General features: G+C 32.6%; 1 protein-coding gene across 3 annotated transcripts; it reads right to left on the bottom strand.

Annotated features, from left to right (window-relative positions):
- Positions 1–224: 224 nt before the first annotated feature.
- On the bottom strand, positions 225–8,382 carry LOC107864678 (protein argonaute 10). 3 transcript variants are annotated; one of them, XM_016711116.2, is made up of 22 exons: positions 8,192–8,382; positions 6,366–6,977; positions 5,754–5,962; positions 4,984–5,133; positions 4,758–4,891; positions 4,550–4,659; positions 4,304–4,410; positions 4,082–4,220; positions 3,876–3,992; positions 3,547–3,654; positions 3,385–3,456; positions 2,944–3,066; positions 2,671–2,830; positions 2,462–2,583; positions 2,234–2,371; positions 1,998–2,140; positions 1,837–1,899; positions 1,507–1,570; positions 1,282–1,417; positions 1,123–1,196; positions 691–817; positions 225–554 (listed from the first exon to the last, which is right to left on the bottom strand). In XM_016711116.2, the coding sequence occupies exons 2-22, from the start codon at positions 6,852–6,854 to the stop codon at positions 373–375; spliced, it is 2,967 nt and encodes a 988-aa protein (XP_016566602.2). In that variant the 5' UTR covers positions 6,855–6,977; positions 8,192–8,382; the 3' UTR covers positions 225–372. The 3 variants fall into 3 exon arrangements, with proteins under 3 accessions (XP_016566602.2, XP_047265112.1, XP_016566603.2); XM_047409156.1 differs by lacking the exon at positions 8,192–8,382 and adding an exon at positions 8,099–8,121; XM_016711117.2 differs by lacking the exon at positions 8,192–8,382 and adding an exon at positions 7,599–8,003.
- Positions 8,383–17,328: the final 8,946 nt, after the last annotated feature.

Raw genomic sequence — 17,328 nt, 5'->3', positions numbered from 1 at the left:
AAATCTAAACTAAAAAAACAGCAAACAGATCATATGATGCTTGATTTGATTTAACTTTAATAGTTAAAAGACTGGCTTTTGTTTGGATTTAACCAAAAAGATTTAGAAATATTCCAAGAGAAATCTATTATTATAAAAAAAAAAAAAAAAAAAGCAGCAGTATACCACTCTTTAGGATTTGGAAGAGTTATTGCTACTTGGATTGATTAAACACTGGACTAATCTGCAGCTACATTGCTAATTACCATTAATTGAAAATAAAGCCGCTTTACATCAACTAAACTGACATGAAAATTAACCTAGGATGATGATCAACATACATATAACACCTACTACCTATTTGTTACATTTGCTAGTTGTTAATTCTTCTTCCTAACAATAAAACATTACTCTCTTCACATTTTCTTTTAGCGCGGGCAATGGCCTAACACCTGACTCTCGTATAGCCTTGCTTCCGCCTTTATGTGGGCTGCCTGCACCACTTTCCGGCATGTCTGGTTCCATGTAGAATCTTGCTCGAAATGCAGCTAAATGTGCATAATAAGCTGGAGGAACTGCAAACAACCAATATTTTTTACTTCATCTAAGTTTGAAAACTTTGAAACATAAGAGTGACATAGTGATGTGTGGATGCGTGGGATATATATTTTCTTATTGTTGCGCCGCTTTTTATTTACATTTTTCACTTACCCACAGAGACAGAACGCGTGCACCTTGCATATGTGTAGCAGAGATTGTTGGTCAAGGACTGGATTCCGTCTGCTGTGAAGTTGTTCTCATCCCACAGAACATGGTAATGTGCAGGCCGGCTTGTACCCTGCCAAAGATGAACAAGTGCATCAATAATATGTGAGTACTATTCGATTTATGATAGAAAACATATTTTAGGTGTATCCGCCTACCAATTTATTGCGCCCATATTTTTGATACATGGATCGATTTACTAAAATCTGTAGTATCAGAGAAATCAACTTAAGAGAAGGATGTTGCATTTCGAGTTTTACTTTTTGGACAACAAAAGTTCATGCTTTTTGCATTTGTAGATAACGGGTCTCCTAGCATTGCATATCCTTGTTCATTTTATCTTAGTCAATGAAAAAGGTTGTCTATGTCTCAGTATACCTGAATGCCGGCGTGGCTACAAAGATAGAAGTCGAATTCTGTTGGATGACAGATTTTTGTATCAACCACAGTACCTGAAAGAAGCAATCGATGTACTCAGCATTCATAATACTTTTGACCATATCTCTGAAGTTCTCTAAGACGAAGGATATAGTTTACCAGGCAATATGTTTCCACTCCTATCAGTGCTGCTCCTGTCCTTGTGATTATTAGCAAATAGTCGGGTGTGATGCCTTTTCTGTACCACGATAAAAGTTACTGGCGGTTGGTAATTTGGCTCCAAAGATGCACAAGCCTGCACCAAAAAAAATATTCTCGTCAGACTAAATCATATGTGGTGAAGTAGACGCTAGAGGAAGAGATGATGACAGGATTAGCAACAACCTTCCTAATTGCATCCAACTCGAAAAGCAGTACTTGGTAAAATTGCCCTTCACTCACACCATCCCTGCGCACAAAATGCTCTAATAAGATGGGGAAAACCAAGCAAATCATAAGAACCAACGAAAGAATGTCTTAGTGACAATAGAGGGGGACCGACAAGGAAAATGTTTATGCTAGTCACTGTAGGGTCATCTATCAAGAATGGTATCATGAAGTTACCAGGAATACATAGAAGTCACTACTTAAATATTTATGAAGACAAACCATAGCAGATATAGATATAACATGTGCAACTTCCAGTAAATTTAGCATTTAGAGAGAAGGACTTGCCGATAAAAGATTATCCTTTGTGGCTTTTGGCCTGTGGCCTTTCTGAAGGATATTAGGAGATCCCTGCAAAATAGATACAGTACCACCAGCGTAAACTATCTTTCATGAAACGACAACAAATACATTGGAAACTAAGAGATAGAGCTCATAGAAGGAATTACCTTATCATGCCACCACTAACTGTTCCACGTGCAGGATCATGCCATGTCTTGTACAAATCTTGTATAAGTTCTTGTCGATGAGCTTGAGCGCAAACAAGACCAGCATATTTTGTCACCTCAGGCCAATCTTGAGAAGCTACTACCTGCAGCCAGATTAGGAAATTGAGGTTCCAGTTACACCTGAATATTGGAAAAGAGGGAGATTTAAGGAGCATGGCCTCAAATAAGGAACTCACAGCAGCTATTGAAGGGCTAGAGTCTTCTCCATTTTCTGGGTGGGTCACATCTGCTCCAAATATGATGGTAGGTATATCACTTACCAATGGTATTCTACAGCTAATAGCATCCAACAGGACAGTATTTCGACCACCCATCTGTTACCACGGCATAAAGTATTTGTAAGAATACAAGTTCAGAAATAAAACGATATAATGCATGTTACAAGTAGGCTAATTTATACGCACCTTGACATTTATCTTTAAGGAGACATTTGCCAAGTATTGTTTGCTGATCTTGAATACGTGCTTTGTCAGACAGCATTGGGTTATTAAACCGAGATCAGTCTCACATATCCGCTTCACGTCACCTACGAGATAAGGGTGTAAGCTAATTTAAGAAGGCGGCAATCTTCAAAGCTATCTCAATTCAACAAATGAAAATTATTTCACCATACCATAGAGGGACCCGTTGTTATCTGGTAGAATGACCAACAGAAGCTCAAGTTCTTTTCCTTTTAGCTTGTTTACACATGAATGATAAACATGCTTTAAAGCTTTCTCTACTTGATCTGGCCTGGCCATGTATATTGGAATTATTGGCTCCGGATTGAACTCCTGTCAGCATAACCCACGGGAGGAAAGGTCAATCTTCTTTGTGTCTTTAAACAAACATGGACTGAAAGAGAAATGGACATGGAACAAAGAGAAAGAGCTTGCAAAACAACTACCATTCCGGATACTTGACACATCTGAGCCAGTTCGTTACAAAAGCCACGAGCAATACTCTCTTGGACACTTCTTGAAAAGTTGATGCATGCCCAACGGCTTACGGTCATCCCATTTATCATTTTCTGTGCACACGTCAAGCTAAGATATTAGAAACATGAAAAGCAAAAATAGACCACACATAGTAACTCAGAAACAGTAGAGAATAGCGTCGTTACCATAATAGGAAGAATAAGCAAAGACAGTATGATTTAATAAACAAAGAGTGAGATATTGGATCTTTTTCTTTTTGCCACCACGCAAAACAAAAAATAAACTCATGATGTTTATTGCATGAAAGGGACAACATAGAAGTAGTAAGTAAACTGATGATCTGCAAATTGTAACAACTAAAAGACAGAAAACAAGTACAATGGGAACTAAGAAATAAGCAGAAAAGAGACCTTATTCATCATGTTCCACTGCCCAACTTGAGGCAGACAATCCTTCTCCTTCCCCGTCTCATGATATTTTAGCTGGGGAGAAATGAGAGAAGTAGATGTCAGAGGATAAAGCATTAAGGTTAAATAAGAAATTAGAACAAAAGCTCGTGCGTAGTGTTTTACCCAAGGAGCAGGAAGCACGCGGGCTTCCACCGACGCTTGCTTTTCACTGATTTTGATTCCAAACTCCTTTGCATACGGGTCTTCATTATAGTCATTGTGTTGAACAGTCTATATTTTAAAAGACAGTCAAGTACTGCTCTGAAGCATATTGGCATAACAAGAACAAGGAGACTAAAAATAAAAGGGTCTGAAAAATTGAAAAGCCAATAAGCAGGTTTTGACTGGTGGAAAATACAAGAATCTATCGAGTTTATAAAGTTATTGTTTGACAGAGATAATTGAATATACATTCAGAAAGAAGGCACAAAAGGACAATTCTTACACCATACCTGCAAAATTGAGTTCTCGCGATCTCGTGGTCTTTGGCACGTGACCTTCAAAAGAGAAGTAATTTGCTTCTCACTCAACCTTTTGGTGTATCGTTGTCCTTCAACAATTTTACATGCCTAGAAAACAATAATACATAATAGTTCAGAACTGTTGGAAAGAAACATGAAGGCTTGAAGTTATACAGCATATCAAGTAATATTCTCACCTCCATAGGTAAATAGTTGGCTTTCTTTTGGTTCCCTACTTGAAGGCATGGAAGATGTGTATTCTTTATCGTAAAGCCATACATTTCTTGAAAGTATTCAACTACTGACTTCATGGTTAAATTATCATCAACAGGAAATCTGAGCAAAGTAACAAAATGTACATTAGATTACTATAATGTTAAAAGAGTAAAAAGTACAAAGGCATAAGGCGAAAAGCTTACACTAGTTCTCTTGTGGGCTGAGATGTTAGTCCTGAAACTCGATACTTTCTCCGGACATTGCCCCTGTGTGTCACTTCAACTTTCACTCCTCTAAGAGCCTTCTTAATCTAGATGGCATTTGTAGGCAAAATTAAAAGGTTAATCGAAGTGCAAACTGGCCAAAGCACTACATCTTAAAGCAATACAGCAAGCTTAACAGCATTAGCTCGACAAGGTAATCATTAAAGTCCAGTTAGATGTTGTTACCTTTACGCGATCGGAGTCAGATAAGGGTCTTGACGACACATCTTTCCCAAGAAGCTGGGCTACAAACTCTATCACTGGTAGCGCTTCAATAAATGCAGCTGAAGCCATGTCTGTTATTTGGAATCGAAAGATCCAATACAGTTAGGAAATGATTAACTACATGAACAACAATCATATTGCATTTAATCTGAATATTGACAATAATCACCAATGTTAAGCGACAAGCCCATTTGCGTCGGTCTAATGCTCTGATAGAATCCACACCATGCTTCTAAACCATCACCAAGGGGCTGAGGTTTCCGGATATCAGGTGAAAAGAAAGATCTTCCCACAGGACAATACCTTTAAAGGAATGTGGATTATCAAACAAACAATCAATCAAACTAAAGGGCTTTTCATGAAAGCTTTAGAATATTTCTGGTTGAAGTGTTTACCTCTTGATTGAAAGCTCTCTTAAAACAATGTCCAGAATTTGAAGAGCTTCTTTTGGACCATCAGCACGCTTACCAGCAAGAAATTGGCCCAAATGATGTAAATTCGCTCTCGCAACAAACTTAATCACCACTTTATATTCTCTTTCTCTCCTGAAATATTTAACATTTCACAAGACAGACCAAAGACATATTGTTTAGTATTGGGATGAAATAGGCCTAACCAAAGATGAATCTATTTTAGATAATCTGCATAGCCGTCAACGACTTCGTGATTATGGCTTATTTTGTTGATTGATTATACAAGAAAACAAAGAACATCCTTTTTATTAATTTGGTAGAAGATGCTAGTTAACACTGAACCAGACTAAAAAAGTAAATTAGATAATCATATCTTCTTATTTATTTATTCTTGATATTTTGACAAGGCTTCAGAACCTTAGCTAGCGTTTGGCCATAGATTTTGGATCAGAATGTGAAATATTATCTTCAACTATTTTCAAGTTGAGCCAGATTTCGGAACTTCCACTCAACAAACTTCTAGTTGTTTTTTTTCAAGTAAAATACATGTCCAAACACAACCTCAAATTTGTAAAATATCAAACTACAAAATATCAAATTTTCAAGTTTAAAGTTTCAACTTCAAAATCTATGGTCAAACGGAAGCTCAGTGGTAAAAAAAAAATCTATAATTAAAGCTATCTAGTAGTAAATTCTTAATTGAATGCTGAAACAATCTAAAGTGAATGAGGACAAAAACAATAAAGTCTTACTTTGGACCATTGATCACATCATCTTCATCAATAAGCTTAATGGTGAACTCCTTCCACTTAAAAGGAAGTTCACCAGCAGTATAAAGACTCTTTCTGCCATCATAAGCTGGTAATCTCATCCCTAGGTGAGATTCTTTGTACATTTTCACCAGTTCTGCCATGATAGCTCTGTTTACAGTTCTTGATGACACTTCAGGAGTCACTGTAACCTGCAAACATAGCAGCAAAAAGTTGGTTTGCTAAAGGGGAATACATACAAAAAAAATACAAAGAGAATTATCACTACAGTTCTGACCAAAATTCAGAGAGAGTCATTAATGCTAAGGGCAAAAACAAAGTAAAAGAAAATGTAACAAGGGTTAAAAAAAACAAAAATCAAAGGGGATGTCAGATTAAAGGGCCCCCAAAAGCAATACACAAAATTTACTATAGTTCTTGAAAGATGCTCATTGAAACCAAATGGCAGCCGGTGCTCTAAAGCTCCCGCTATGCGCAAGATTTCGGGAAGGGACGGACCACAATGGTCTATTGTACATGGCGGCCTTACTTTACATTTCTGCAAGGAGCTGTAAGATGCTCAATGAAATCTTTTTTTGTAAAATAGCAACTTACATCATACTGGTTCAAGTCTTTGTCTGGTAATTCAGCCAAGAAATGGTTTGCTTTAACAATGCATTTTGTCCCAAGTTGGCCAAAACCTGGTCTTTGTGCAAAACACAAAGACTTGCTTGAAGAAGGAAACCCCCCTTCTGAGCTACTTCCATTCTTCTCAACAACTGACACATTTGTTGCATCAACAGAAGTAGCTGCTGCTGCTGCTATAACTGGCTTACTTGCTGCTGTACAAGGCCTTGAACTAGGCCTCATAAAGTTCTCACCTTGATCTGATTTTCTACCTCCTCTACCCCTCCTCCTTCCTCTATTTCTTGAAGGAGGTGAAATCTGGTTATGGATTTTGTTGTTTTGGGGTTCTTGAGTTGGTGGTCCTTTACCATTTTGAGTAGTTTTTTGGTTTTTTTGAACTGGATTCATGCTGTTTGGCAAATGGGGTTTGATCACAATGTGCTGTTCTGAACCTTCCTTCATTTGCCTTATAGGCATGGCTGTGCTATTTCAAGAAAACTGCTCAAAAGTAATAATGTCCTCCACTAGATAGCACAGCTCCAATATAGTCCTCCACACTCAAAATGGCTTCAAGATTTGAAGATTATTGTACTGAAAATCCTATAAACAGAAAGGGCACAAATGTCAACAGCATCATGATAATTTGGCAGCAAGTAACAGTAATCAAAATGCTTTCAACTTTCAAACACAAAATAGCAATTCCTTGATTTTGCATACTACAGATACCCACCATTTCCTTTTTTGCAGATATAAATCCAAAAAAAAAATTCACTTTTCTTTCAAAACAACAACAGCTAGATTACACCTTTTGGATTAAAAAAAATAATAATAAATTGCAATTAAATTGTCACAGGTCTTGTCAATAGTGAAATGATGATAATACTGCAAAACATAAAAAGAATGAATAGAAATACAACCACCTTAATATAAATGCATACACAGAAAAACAAGCATACAGAAAGTACTAGAAAATCCTTTTTAACACTATTTATAACTATTTCTCCTTCTGCATGAACATCAGTTGTTAGAAGGGACAACTAAACTAATTTTCAAGAAACCAAAAGAAAAAAAACACCAACTTAAAGACAAACAACAAATCTCCTCAGAACCCCAAAAAAAAACCTCTTAAGATGTTTCGGTTGGAAACCCAATATCCATGAATCAAGGTATAAAAAAATAAAATGTGCGAAAATCTTTGTGAAAAAAAAATAATTAATTTACCAATTTGTGGAATAGCTAGAAGAAAGAAATTGGACCCTCAAGCAAAGCCAAAATCTTTGTACTAAACAACCAGAGAGAAGGATAGGAAGGAAGAATAGAACCAAAGAAAATGAGACAAGAAAGAGTTATATGATAATGTACAAGCATGAGTAAATGTGAAAACTATATATGACTGCTCAAGAAGAGAATAAAAACACCTTGAAACAATCAAAAAAGCAACCAAATAAGTACTTATAATATAAATATTTACTAGTCCCAGTATACTCAAAAACAAGAAAAAGGAATAAACTTTGAAACCCCAAATTTTCATTTTACACCCCCCAAGACTTATAAATCAACAGAACACGAAAAAAAAAAAGAAAAAAAAAGCAAAGTCTAATGCAGTAAAGTCATCGCTATACACAGTGTCTGGTCAAGGAATCGATCACATGGGTCAATTATATGCAACCTTATTTTGTATTTCTACAGGACACTAGTATTTTCAGGTTTAAAATCGTGACCTTCTGATTACGGTTACTCCAAGAACGTAAGGGAAGAAAAATTCAAAAACATGAAGTACTGTTTAAAGGGTGTAATAAAGAAGAATGAATCACCAAATGAATGGAAGTATGAAAGACCAAGTCTTTTGAAAAGATGTGTGTAGCTCTTGGCTAGCTTGATACCAAGAATGTTAAAGCAGCTCACCGAACACGAACACAGTAAGTGGGCTTCAGTAATAATGGGAACAAAGACTAAAAAGAGAGAAAGAAAGAAAGAAAGAGAGTTTGAACTTATGGAGATAACAAAGATTATATATAGAGAGAGAGAGAGATGTGTAAGTACTACAGTAATAATGATGATGATAGATGAATCTTTTTTTTTACATATACGCATGCAAAGGTAAGGTGCATCTGGTGTGTTTTTCTTTTCACGTGTAAAAGCCTCTGTTAGGGACCTCCTTCTACCCCCCCTCCCCCGCGCCAACCCCAAGTCCAACCTCCCACCCCTAACCCCTCACAACACCCTTTTGCTTTTTACACAAACACATTACAGTGCAGCTGTTCCTGGCCAAACTTTATCTGTGTCCTCTCCTTCTCCCTCCTCTTCCTTAGTGCTATCTCAGTCTTCAACAACAACAAACTCAATCTATTATCATATATTGGGGTTTGAAAGGATAAAATATACGTGGTTTATATCACTATTTTCAAAGAAGTAGCAAGGCCATTTTTGATAAATCTTTGGCTCAAGACACGAGATAATAACTAAATTCGTAATAAAGTATGGAACAAGATGAGAAGACATAAATGCGTCACCCATAATGAATAATAAACAAATTCGTAATAAAGCATGCAACAAGATGGCATAACAAGAATAATACACCCACAAAGTAAAGCCCTACCCCAACGACCCAAACTGGCACTAGCCTTCTAATATAATTCGCGTCAGATCTTCCTATCTAAGGTCATGTCTTTAGTGAACTGCAACTTAGTGAGCTGCAACTGCTCCATGTCCCGTCTAATCACCTCTCTTCAGTATTTTTTCGGCCTACCCCTACCCCGCCTGAAGCCATCCAACGCAAGCCACCTACGAACCGGGGCATTCGTGCCCCTCCTTATCATGTGCCCGAACTTTCCGCATCTTGTCCTCCACGAAAGTCACTTCAACTTTTTCTCGAATGATCTCATTCTGAACTCTATCACCCCTAGTAAGCCCACACATCAAACGCAACATCCGCATTTCCGTCACCTTTAATTTTTGAATGTGAAATTTTTTACTAGCCAACACTCCGCTCCATAAAGCATGGTCGGACGGACTGCCACCCTATAGAACTTGCTTTTAAGCTTGGGCGGCACCTTTTTATCGCACAACACCCCTAAGGCGAGCTTCCACTTCATCCATCCCACCCCAATACGATGGGAGACATCCTCGTCAATCTCACCATTCCCTTGAATCAAGGATCCGAGATACTTGAAACCATCTCTCTTACACACCTCCTGGAAATCCAACCTTACTACCACTTCGTTCTCCTACCTCGTGTCATTAAATTTGCATTCTAAATACTCTATCTTGCTCCTACTCAATCTGAACCTCTTAGACTCAAGGGTCTGTCTCCACACCTCTTCTCAGTCTTGCTTCTTTAAAAAAAAATTCTTTAGTTTCTACTGGGCATTGTTTGGAATGTATGATATTATTTAATTTTTAATATATATAATAAATGCATTGTTATTATGGTATTAGTAATACAAGGGCTATTACTATATAGATAGGAATGATCAAAGGCGGATTCAAGATTCGAACTCTTGGAATGTCAAGTAAACTCATCAATTAAATTAATCAGATTGCAGTAGATAGTTCTTTGATATTATAGGTGACAGATTTAATATTTTATACAGCTATATAGAGAGAGTTTTGGTCGAAATTTGCGGGTGATGTGTCACCCTACGGGCTTTAATTAAACCGCTCCCGGGGATGATTAAAAATAGAATTATCTCTAGTATACCAAAAATTAAACACGCGATAAGAAATAAGTTCAAACATAATTAATTTCAACGTAATTTTTATACACTGTGATATTGAGCCTGTTCTGGATGAAGAAGTACTCCTTGATTCAATTTAGCACTGTTGTTATATACTCTATTATGTCTGTCATGTATTTTTACTTATAACATTTTTGTTTTAGGAAAATTAATTTAATTATTTAGATATTCAAAAATTATATGAAAAGTGCTCTAAGTTACAATTTTTTTCATATTAATATGATAAAAAAGTATATCTTAAAATATTGATTGAAGTCATGTAGTTTAACCTTGAAAAACAAAACGTAACACGTAAAAGTGAATAGAAAAAGTAGTAGTTATTTAGTAGGTGTTTGGCCATGAATATAGTTCACAATGTTTCAAAATACATTTTCACTTTATTCTGAAATATATATTTGGCCATAAATATTTCGAAATAGTTTTCACTATGACCACACACAAATTTAATTCTATTCCAACTTCAAAAATATCAAATAAAGTAAATATATTTTTAGTTTTCATAGTTAAACGGGTCTGTGTCATTTTACTTGACCGTTATATCAAAAATCACTATTTTATTTTACTTATTTATTAACTTTTTTTTCATGCTGATTTTAGTATTAAATAACAACATGAAGTAATAAAAGTTAAATTTAAAATTTTACAGCACCATTAATAAGGTTAATTTGATAAAATAAACCTCTAATTAATTTTTTTTTAAAGGATGTTTGTTGAAATTTAAGAAAGAAATATTTATCTGCTCCATTTTACTAACTTCATCTCCAATTATTTGACGTGTTTATGCTAAACTCCTTTGATCAAGAGAACTAATCAGGAGGGACTTTAATTACTTTATCCTTATTTATATGTTATGAATTTATGATAGATATTTTTTTATTTAGTATTTATTTTATCTATGTATTATCTTTTTTATGATTGATGTGTTTATAGTCTTCAAAAATAATTATTATTAAAGATAAAATGAAATAAAAATAATTAATTTTATTTAAACTTCTAAAATATCAACAAAAAAAATTGAGACAACTATATTTAAAAAGCACCACAAATAATTTGAGACAACTATATTTAGAAAGCACCATAAATAATTTGAACTAGGGAGTAAGTGGTTTTAAATTTAGTGGTTTTAGAGAAGAAATAATATTTTATGCATACACTTACAAATTAAAAAGAAGAAACTAATTTTTTCAAATTTCTTATAGGTAAAATAAATATCTCTTACTGTAAAAATAAATATCTCTCATAAAGAATATAAATTGAAAATAATTTTTTAAAAGGTTAAAAATCTTATCTCACAAATTTGAATTTTATAAAATGTCATACATTTATTAAGGTTGCATTTGTTTTTTTTAAGATTCAGACGTCTGAATCTGAATGTATATCTGAATAATTAAAATGTTATTTTTAGATTTAAAAATTGAATGATTAATACTGTTTATTTTTCATCTGAATGTGTAAAAAAAGTTAGTCAAAGTTAATAGTTTTTTTCGAACTCGTGGTGCTCTAGCTCTATCCTTGTCTTTTAATGTTTTTGGCAAATCTAGAGATGTTCATTACACGATTTTAAAAATGACACATCGATAATTACAATGTTTTCAAAAAAAAATATCATCATGATGTCGAATTTCCATACGATTTAATTTTAAATTTATTTTTAATTTATGTGTCCCGATAAATTAAGAACATAATTTGTTCAAATTCTATTTACATATCAGGTAGAATTGTGACTTTTGACATTGATGAAATCTCTCTCAAACTTGAAATGGATGAAATTGTATAGTATAAATTAAAGACAACACACATATAGGTAAAATAATTAAGTAATTCATTTATATTTTTAGTGAATTAATGTAAGAAGCTTTTAGTATGAAGAATTTTTGAATTTCAAGAATTTTTTAAATTATTAAATTAATAAAATTATTTATATATATACTTTGAGTTTTCCAAATGCATATTAAATTCGAAATTGAAATGTTGCAAATTTGAGTTTCTAATAAGATAATTCTACATTTATCAAAATATACACATGGCTTATATGTTGAGAAAATGAATTAGTAGCATTAATCATAAAATGGTTATTTGACGAAATTTTCTTTTCTATCTGCTCAAGCATGGAAATGTCTTTTTCAAGAGAAGTTATATAGTTAATTTATTAAAGCAAGGATATATTTGAAAAAAATAACTAATATTGTCCTGATTTTTTAGATGTCACTTTATTATGAAACAAAATTAAAAAGCTAAAAACATTTTAAAAATACAATTTTTAAGTCTTTTCCAAGCGCAGTATAGTTTAAAAGTTATCAAAAGATACTCTCTTCGATTATTTTATTTTTCAATTATATTAAAAAAAATATTTTTGATTTGACTTATCACTTTAATATATTAAGAAAATAAATATTTTTTTTTCATGTTTTAACCTTAACATGAATTATTTCTTCACCAAATTATTTTTCAAAATTTAAGATTAGATATTAATTAATATAAATGTTATAGTAAAATACTTATGTCAATTTTTATTTTATTTTAAAATGTATAGTCTAAACTAAACAAGTGAAAGTAGACACAAAAGTGATGTTTAACTAAAGCAATGAAAATTCAAGAAGAAGAATTGGAACTTGCAGTCTTCGATCATAATTTGAAATCGCATGTTCGACACAATACTTTATTATGAAGGGTATTGGACTTATGTAATATTTCAAGATGTTGTTTGGTACGTAAACTAAATTATTTTGATATTATAATATATAATTTAAAACTTCTGAACAAATTTTTACCATATTGAAGGTGATATAGAATAAAATGAGTTATATAACAACTAAATTTGATATTAACTTTATATCATGTTTGAATGATATAAATTAATTTAGCAATAAATTTATGTCATTAATTAAATATGATATAATTTTTATCTTTAAAATTTCTTAAATTTAATTATAAATATCCCATCTTATACCTCTAAGCCGTAACGGTCGGGGTTCAATCTCTTTCGAATGCGGACCTTATTTATTTTGTCTTTTATGGGTCCACCCAAACACAACCTTATATGGACTTATTTATACTTTGTGAATTTATAGGGGTTTAGCTTTTGCTATAGACCTACAAATTGGATTTAACTCTACACTTTACTCATTAGAATAAACCCCTCCACCCCCCACCTCACCTCCACCCCCCTCCAAAAATAAAAAATAAAAAAAATAAAAAAAAATACAAATATCAATTAGAAGAAATTTTCTGTTTGGTCAAATTTTTAAAATTTATATATTTTAGTTAATATTTTTAATAAAAAATATTTTGAAGAGTAGCCGTTCATATTTGGTTAGTCGAGCTGAGAAACACTTCTATCAATAGTAGCTTAGTTTTATACTTGGTCAGTTTCAAAAAAGTTTCAAAAATGCTTTAGAGAAATTTCTTTTAAGACTTTTGACAAAATAATCTCTTTTCACAAATACTTGTTTTTTCTTTCGTAAAAGCTTGGGGAAGTACCTTGATATATTAAAAAGAACACACTCGTTGATTTCCCAAAAATATGATTAAACAGGCTATTGAAATTGTGTTTAAGAATTATTTTAAGTTTTGATTTAATGTAACATTAGGTGTGAATATATTTTATTTATAAGAAATGAAGGGGTCACTTTGAAAGGAATTAATTATACTTAGGAAAAATATGTTAGGAATTACAATATGAGAAATCAAAATTTTACGAATAAGGGGAAAATTTTGTTAAAACTACTAAGATTTTCTTATTAAGAATAATAATAATAAGTTGTAGTCTCAGGACAAAATGCAGCAGTATCTCACGTGTGGTCAAAATTTTGTTATCGAGATCATATATCTCGGAATTGCTTTTATCATGATTATATTATTTCCGTCGCATATGACTTCATGTGGGATAACAATTCAGGTGATAAAATGAATTGTGTTTTATCACTCTAAAAATTTGCGTATTGTAGGATTCATTTTAAAGAGGAAAGTCTCAATATGTTTCTTTTCCCAAAAACTTAAACCTGAGATCTGATCTGATTAAGGATGAAGGAATTACTACTATCTCATAACAATTCAGGTTGGTTAGAACAATAGACTTATAACATAATTTTTCTCCTTTTTGAAAAATTCAAGGCTTGACTATTAAGAGTGAAGGAATCTCCACCGTCCCATCACAACTAGGTTTTACAACAACTGGGTTGATGGAATAATGGACCTTAGTTGGTTTGTTGTATACATGATGGTATATATGGACTTTTTAGAGTGAGAATAAGTGGGGTGTGTGTGGGGGGGTGTTGGAGACAGAATCAAGTAAGCTAGTGTATATATATTTTTTTTAAACAATCCTATAACATATGATGGCATTCAAGACTTAGGGAACTACAATGGGTCCTATATTTTATATAGGAAGCAAAATAAGATGGAAAAATAATCTCCACCCATCAAATTCTTTGGATGATTGTGAGGTGTCTGTACCAATTGCTTATGATTAGTTTTGTTGACCATTTCTTCTTATCTACTGGGACAAACTGCTTGAATTGCTTGTGTATTTTGGGAGTGCTTCTTTAGGGTTTCAATTTTTTTCTCAAGAAGAGTTTCGAAATAACAGGTAAAATTATTGTAATATAATCAGAAGATTATGAATTTATACCTTGAAAATAATTTTTTGTAAAAATGCAAGGTACTGCCGCATACAATAGACCCTTATGATCGGACCCTTCCACGAACCATGCACATAGCGAGGGATTCAGTACATCGAACTGTCCTTTCACTATTTTCATCCTAAATACATTACTTGTCTCTTCAATATATTCAGAAGTTCTAGTGTACCCAAAAACAAAAAAATAGCTAGTTTTAGTAAATCAAAATTAATTTCACACTCACAAAAGAAGAAGAAGATTATTAAATTCATGTTTTTGTTTTCAAGTTGTTGTTTGAATGTGACAAATGAGTGAAGCAGTAAACTTGTGGATTATGGGAGACCGAAGTACCTTTTTATGTTGCATAAATCCACTGACGCTCTCTTAAAAATGTCTCTTTTAATCCTAATATCATAAAAGATGGTAATACTCATGTCCATATCTTATCCTGATTAACAAAAAAAATAATACAACAAATACTCTTTTATGTCTTTTTAAAACAGTTTGATGCACTAAGTTTTTATATTTAATATTAAGGAAAAAGTCTAATCGTATTTCGTCAGGTAATACAATCTTATCTTGCATTGTAGTAACATAATTTTTATTTTTACAGATTTAACTTGTAACCTCTTGATCACATCACAATATAATTTCAGTAGTTGCACTAAAATTCACTTTCATTAATTTCTCCTATTTATCATAAGTTTACTTAATGAAGGCAGAAGGAGTTTTAAAATTAGAGAAAATATACCATAATATTTTTGTGATTATAAAGCTTAAGATATTAAAGTACAGTCTAGTCTAGTGCACTAAAACTTTCGCTATACGCGAGATTCGGGGAAGATCCCATCAAAAGAGTGAATTGTACAATTTTACTGTTGGAGGCTGTTTTCAAGACTTGAACCCGTGACCTATATTAAATAATCATCATCTCTGAAATTTTCAAAAAAAAGAAAAAATCTTACAAAACATACGAGTATATCAATTTTTTTTCAACGTTCTAATAAAACTACTTGCGCCGAACAAAATGGTGGAAAGAGTATTACTCCTTCGATCTCAATTTAAGTAGTTTACTTTTTATTTTTAATCAGTTTAAAAAAAGATATCTTTTTCTGTATTTCATAAGTTTTCTAATTTCAATATCCTGAATAGCAAGTTTAAGACCATCTATAACATTTAAAAGACAACACCCAACTTTAATTTAAAAATTAAAATTCTTTTTTTATTTTTAAAATTTCGTATTTAATTAAATTTGGACAGTTAAATTGGAAGGGAGCTAGTATTTTTGTCTTCTTTTTTATTGCATAAAGTAATTTAGGCTAGAACTACTGTGGGCGTTTACCAGTGAGCCTGGATATTCATGGATTTGTCAGAGACAAGCAAGAAAGTAAGATCCAACTGGAAATGTATAAATAATTTCAATAGTCATGATGACATTTTTCAAGATTCATGAACAGGGACAGAATAGTCAATGGAAATACTAAGGGGTCATTTGTGGTAGAGTGTATAAGAATGATACAAAATATCATGTATTAATAATACTTGTATTAGTAATGCTTGTATTAGTTATATTTGTATTTTTTTTATGCAGTGTTTGATTCAGTATATTAAAAAAAAAAACAATTACATAATTTCTCTTTTTTTTTTTTTTTACATAATACCCTCAATATATATGTTGGAAATGATGCGGAAATTTTTTTAAGGACTAATAGGATCTATAAGCATGTTAATGCATGCGTTAGATCCATTGCATTACTAGTGTCATGGATTTTGAGATATTAGTAATACACACCTCAATACACAATAGAATGTTTAGTTATACATAGGGTAAAAAAGTATATCAAATAAGGTACTACTAATAAATATTAAACTAATGCATGTATTAATATTTCAATACACTCTACCAAACGACCCGTAAGTGATGATATATAGTAAGATCAAAATTTCATCATTAGGAGTATCTTCTCCTCTGTGGTGTGTGAAGACAGACAATTTAATTTTCCACATCAAAACAAACATCATTAAAATAGAATGTACCTTCTCTTGTATGTTTTTTGGGTGTCATCAACCATACTCTCCATATACCATAAATGCACCCTATCATTACTTGCAACCAAATAAAAAGAAAAAGGGTGTTTTCTTGTTTCTTCTTTTTCTTAAGATTGGGTTGGTTATTCGAACCTCCTTTAATATAAGTGATATTTATATATAATTAAAATATTTTTTTATACATATATAGTTAACGTTGAATTTCTTTTGACTAGTTCGTATGTTTATTTTTGAATTCCTCAATAAAAATTTTGAGCGGGGCAGGGGTAGAGCTATCTTTAGTTCAGGGGTTCATCTAAACCCACTTCAACGAAAAATTACGCTATTTATATATGATTAAAATTATTTTTTATGCATATATAATTGATATTACCTCTTTCGACTAGTTTATATTTTTACTTATGTACCTTTTAGTAAAAATTCTGATCCCACCACGAAGAGAGGAAGGAGGGGCCAAGGGGTGGGGTGAATAACTGAAGATAGGTATGGGAGGTTTCTTGTTTTCATGCAAAAATGACATATCAAACGTTGAATTTTACTACAATC

This window comes from Capsicum annuum, chromosome 3, assembly GCF_002878395.1.
Source record: "Capsicum annuum cultivar UCD-10X-F1 chromosome 3, UCD10Xv1.1, whole genome shotgun sequence".
Classification (NCBI taxonomy): domain Eukaryota; kingdom Viridiplantae; phylum Streptophyta; class Magnoliopsida; order Solanales; family Solanaceae; genus Capsicum; species Capsicum annuum.
This window is presented reverse-complemented; position numbering and strand designations above follow the sequence as displayed.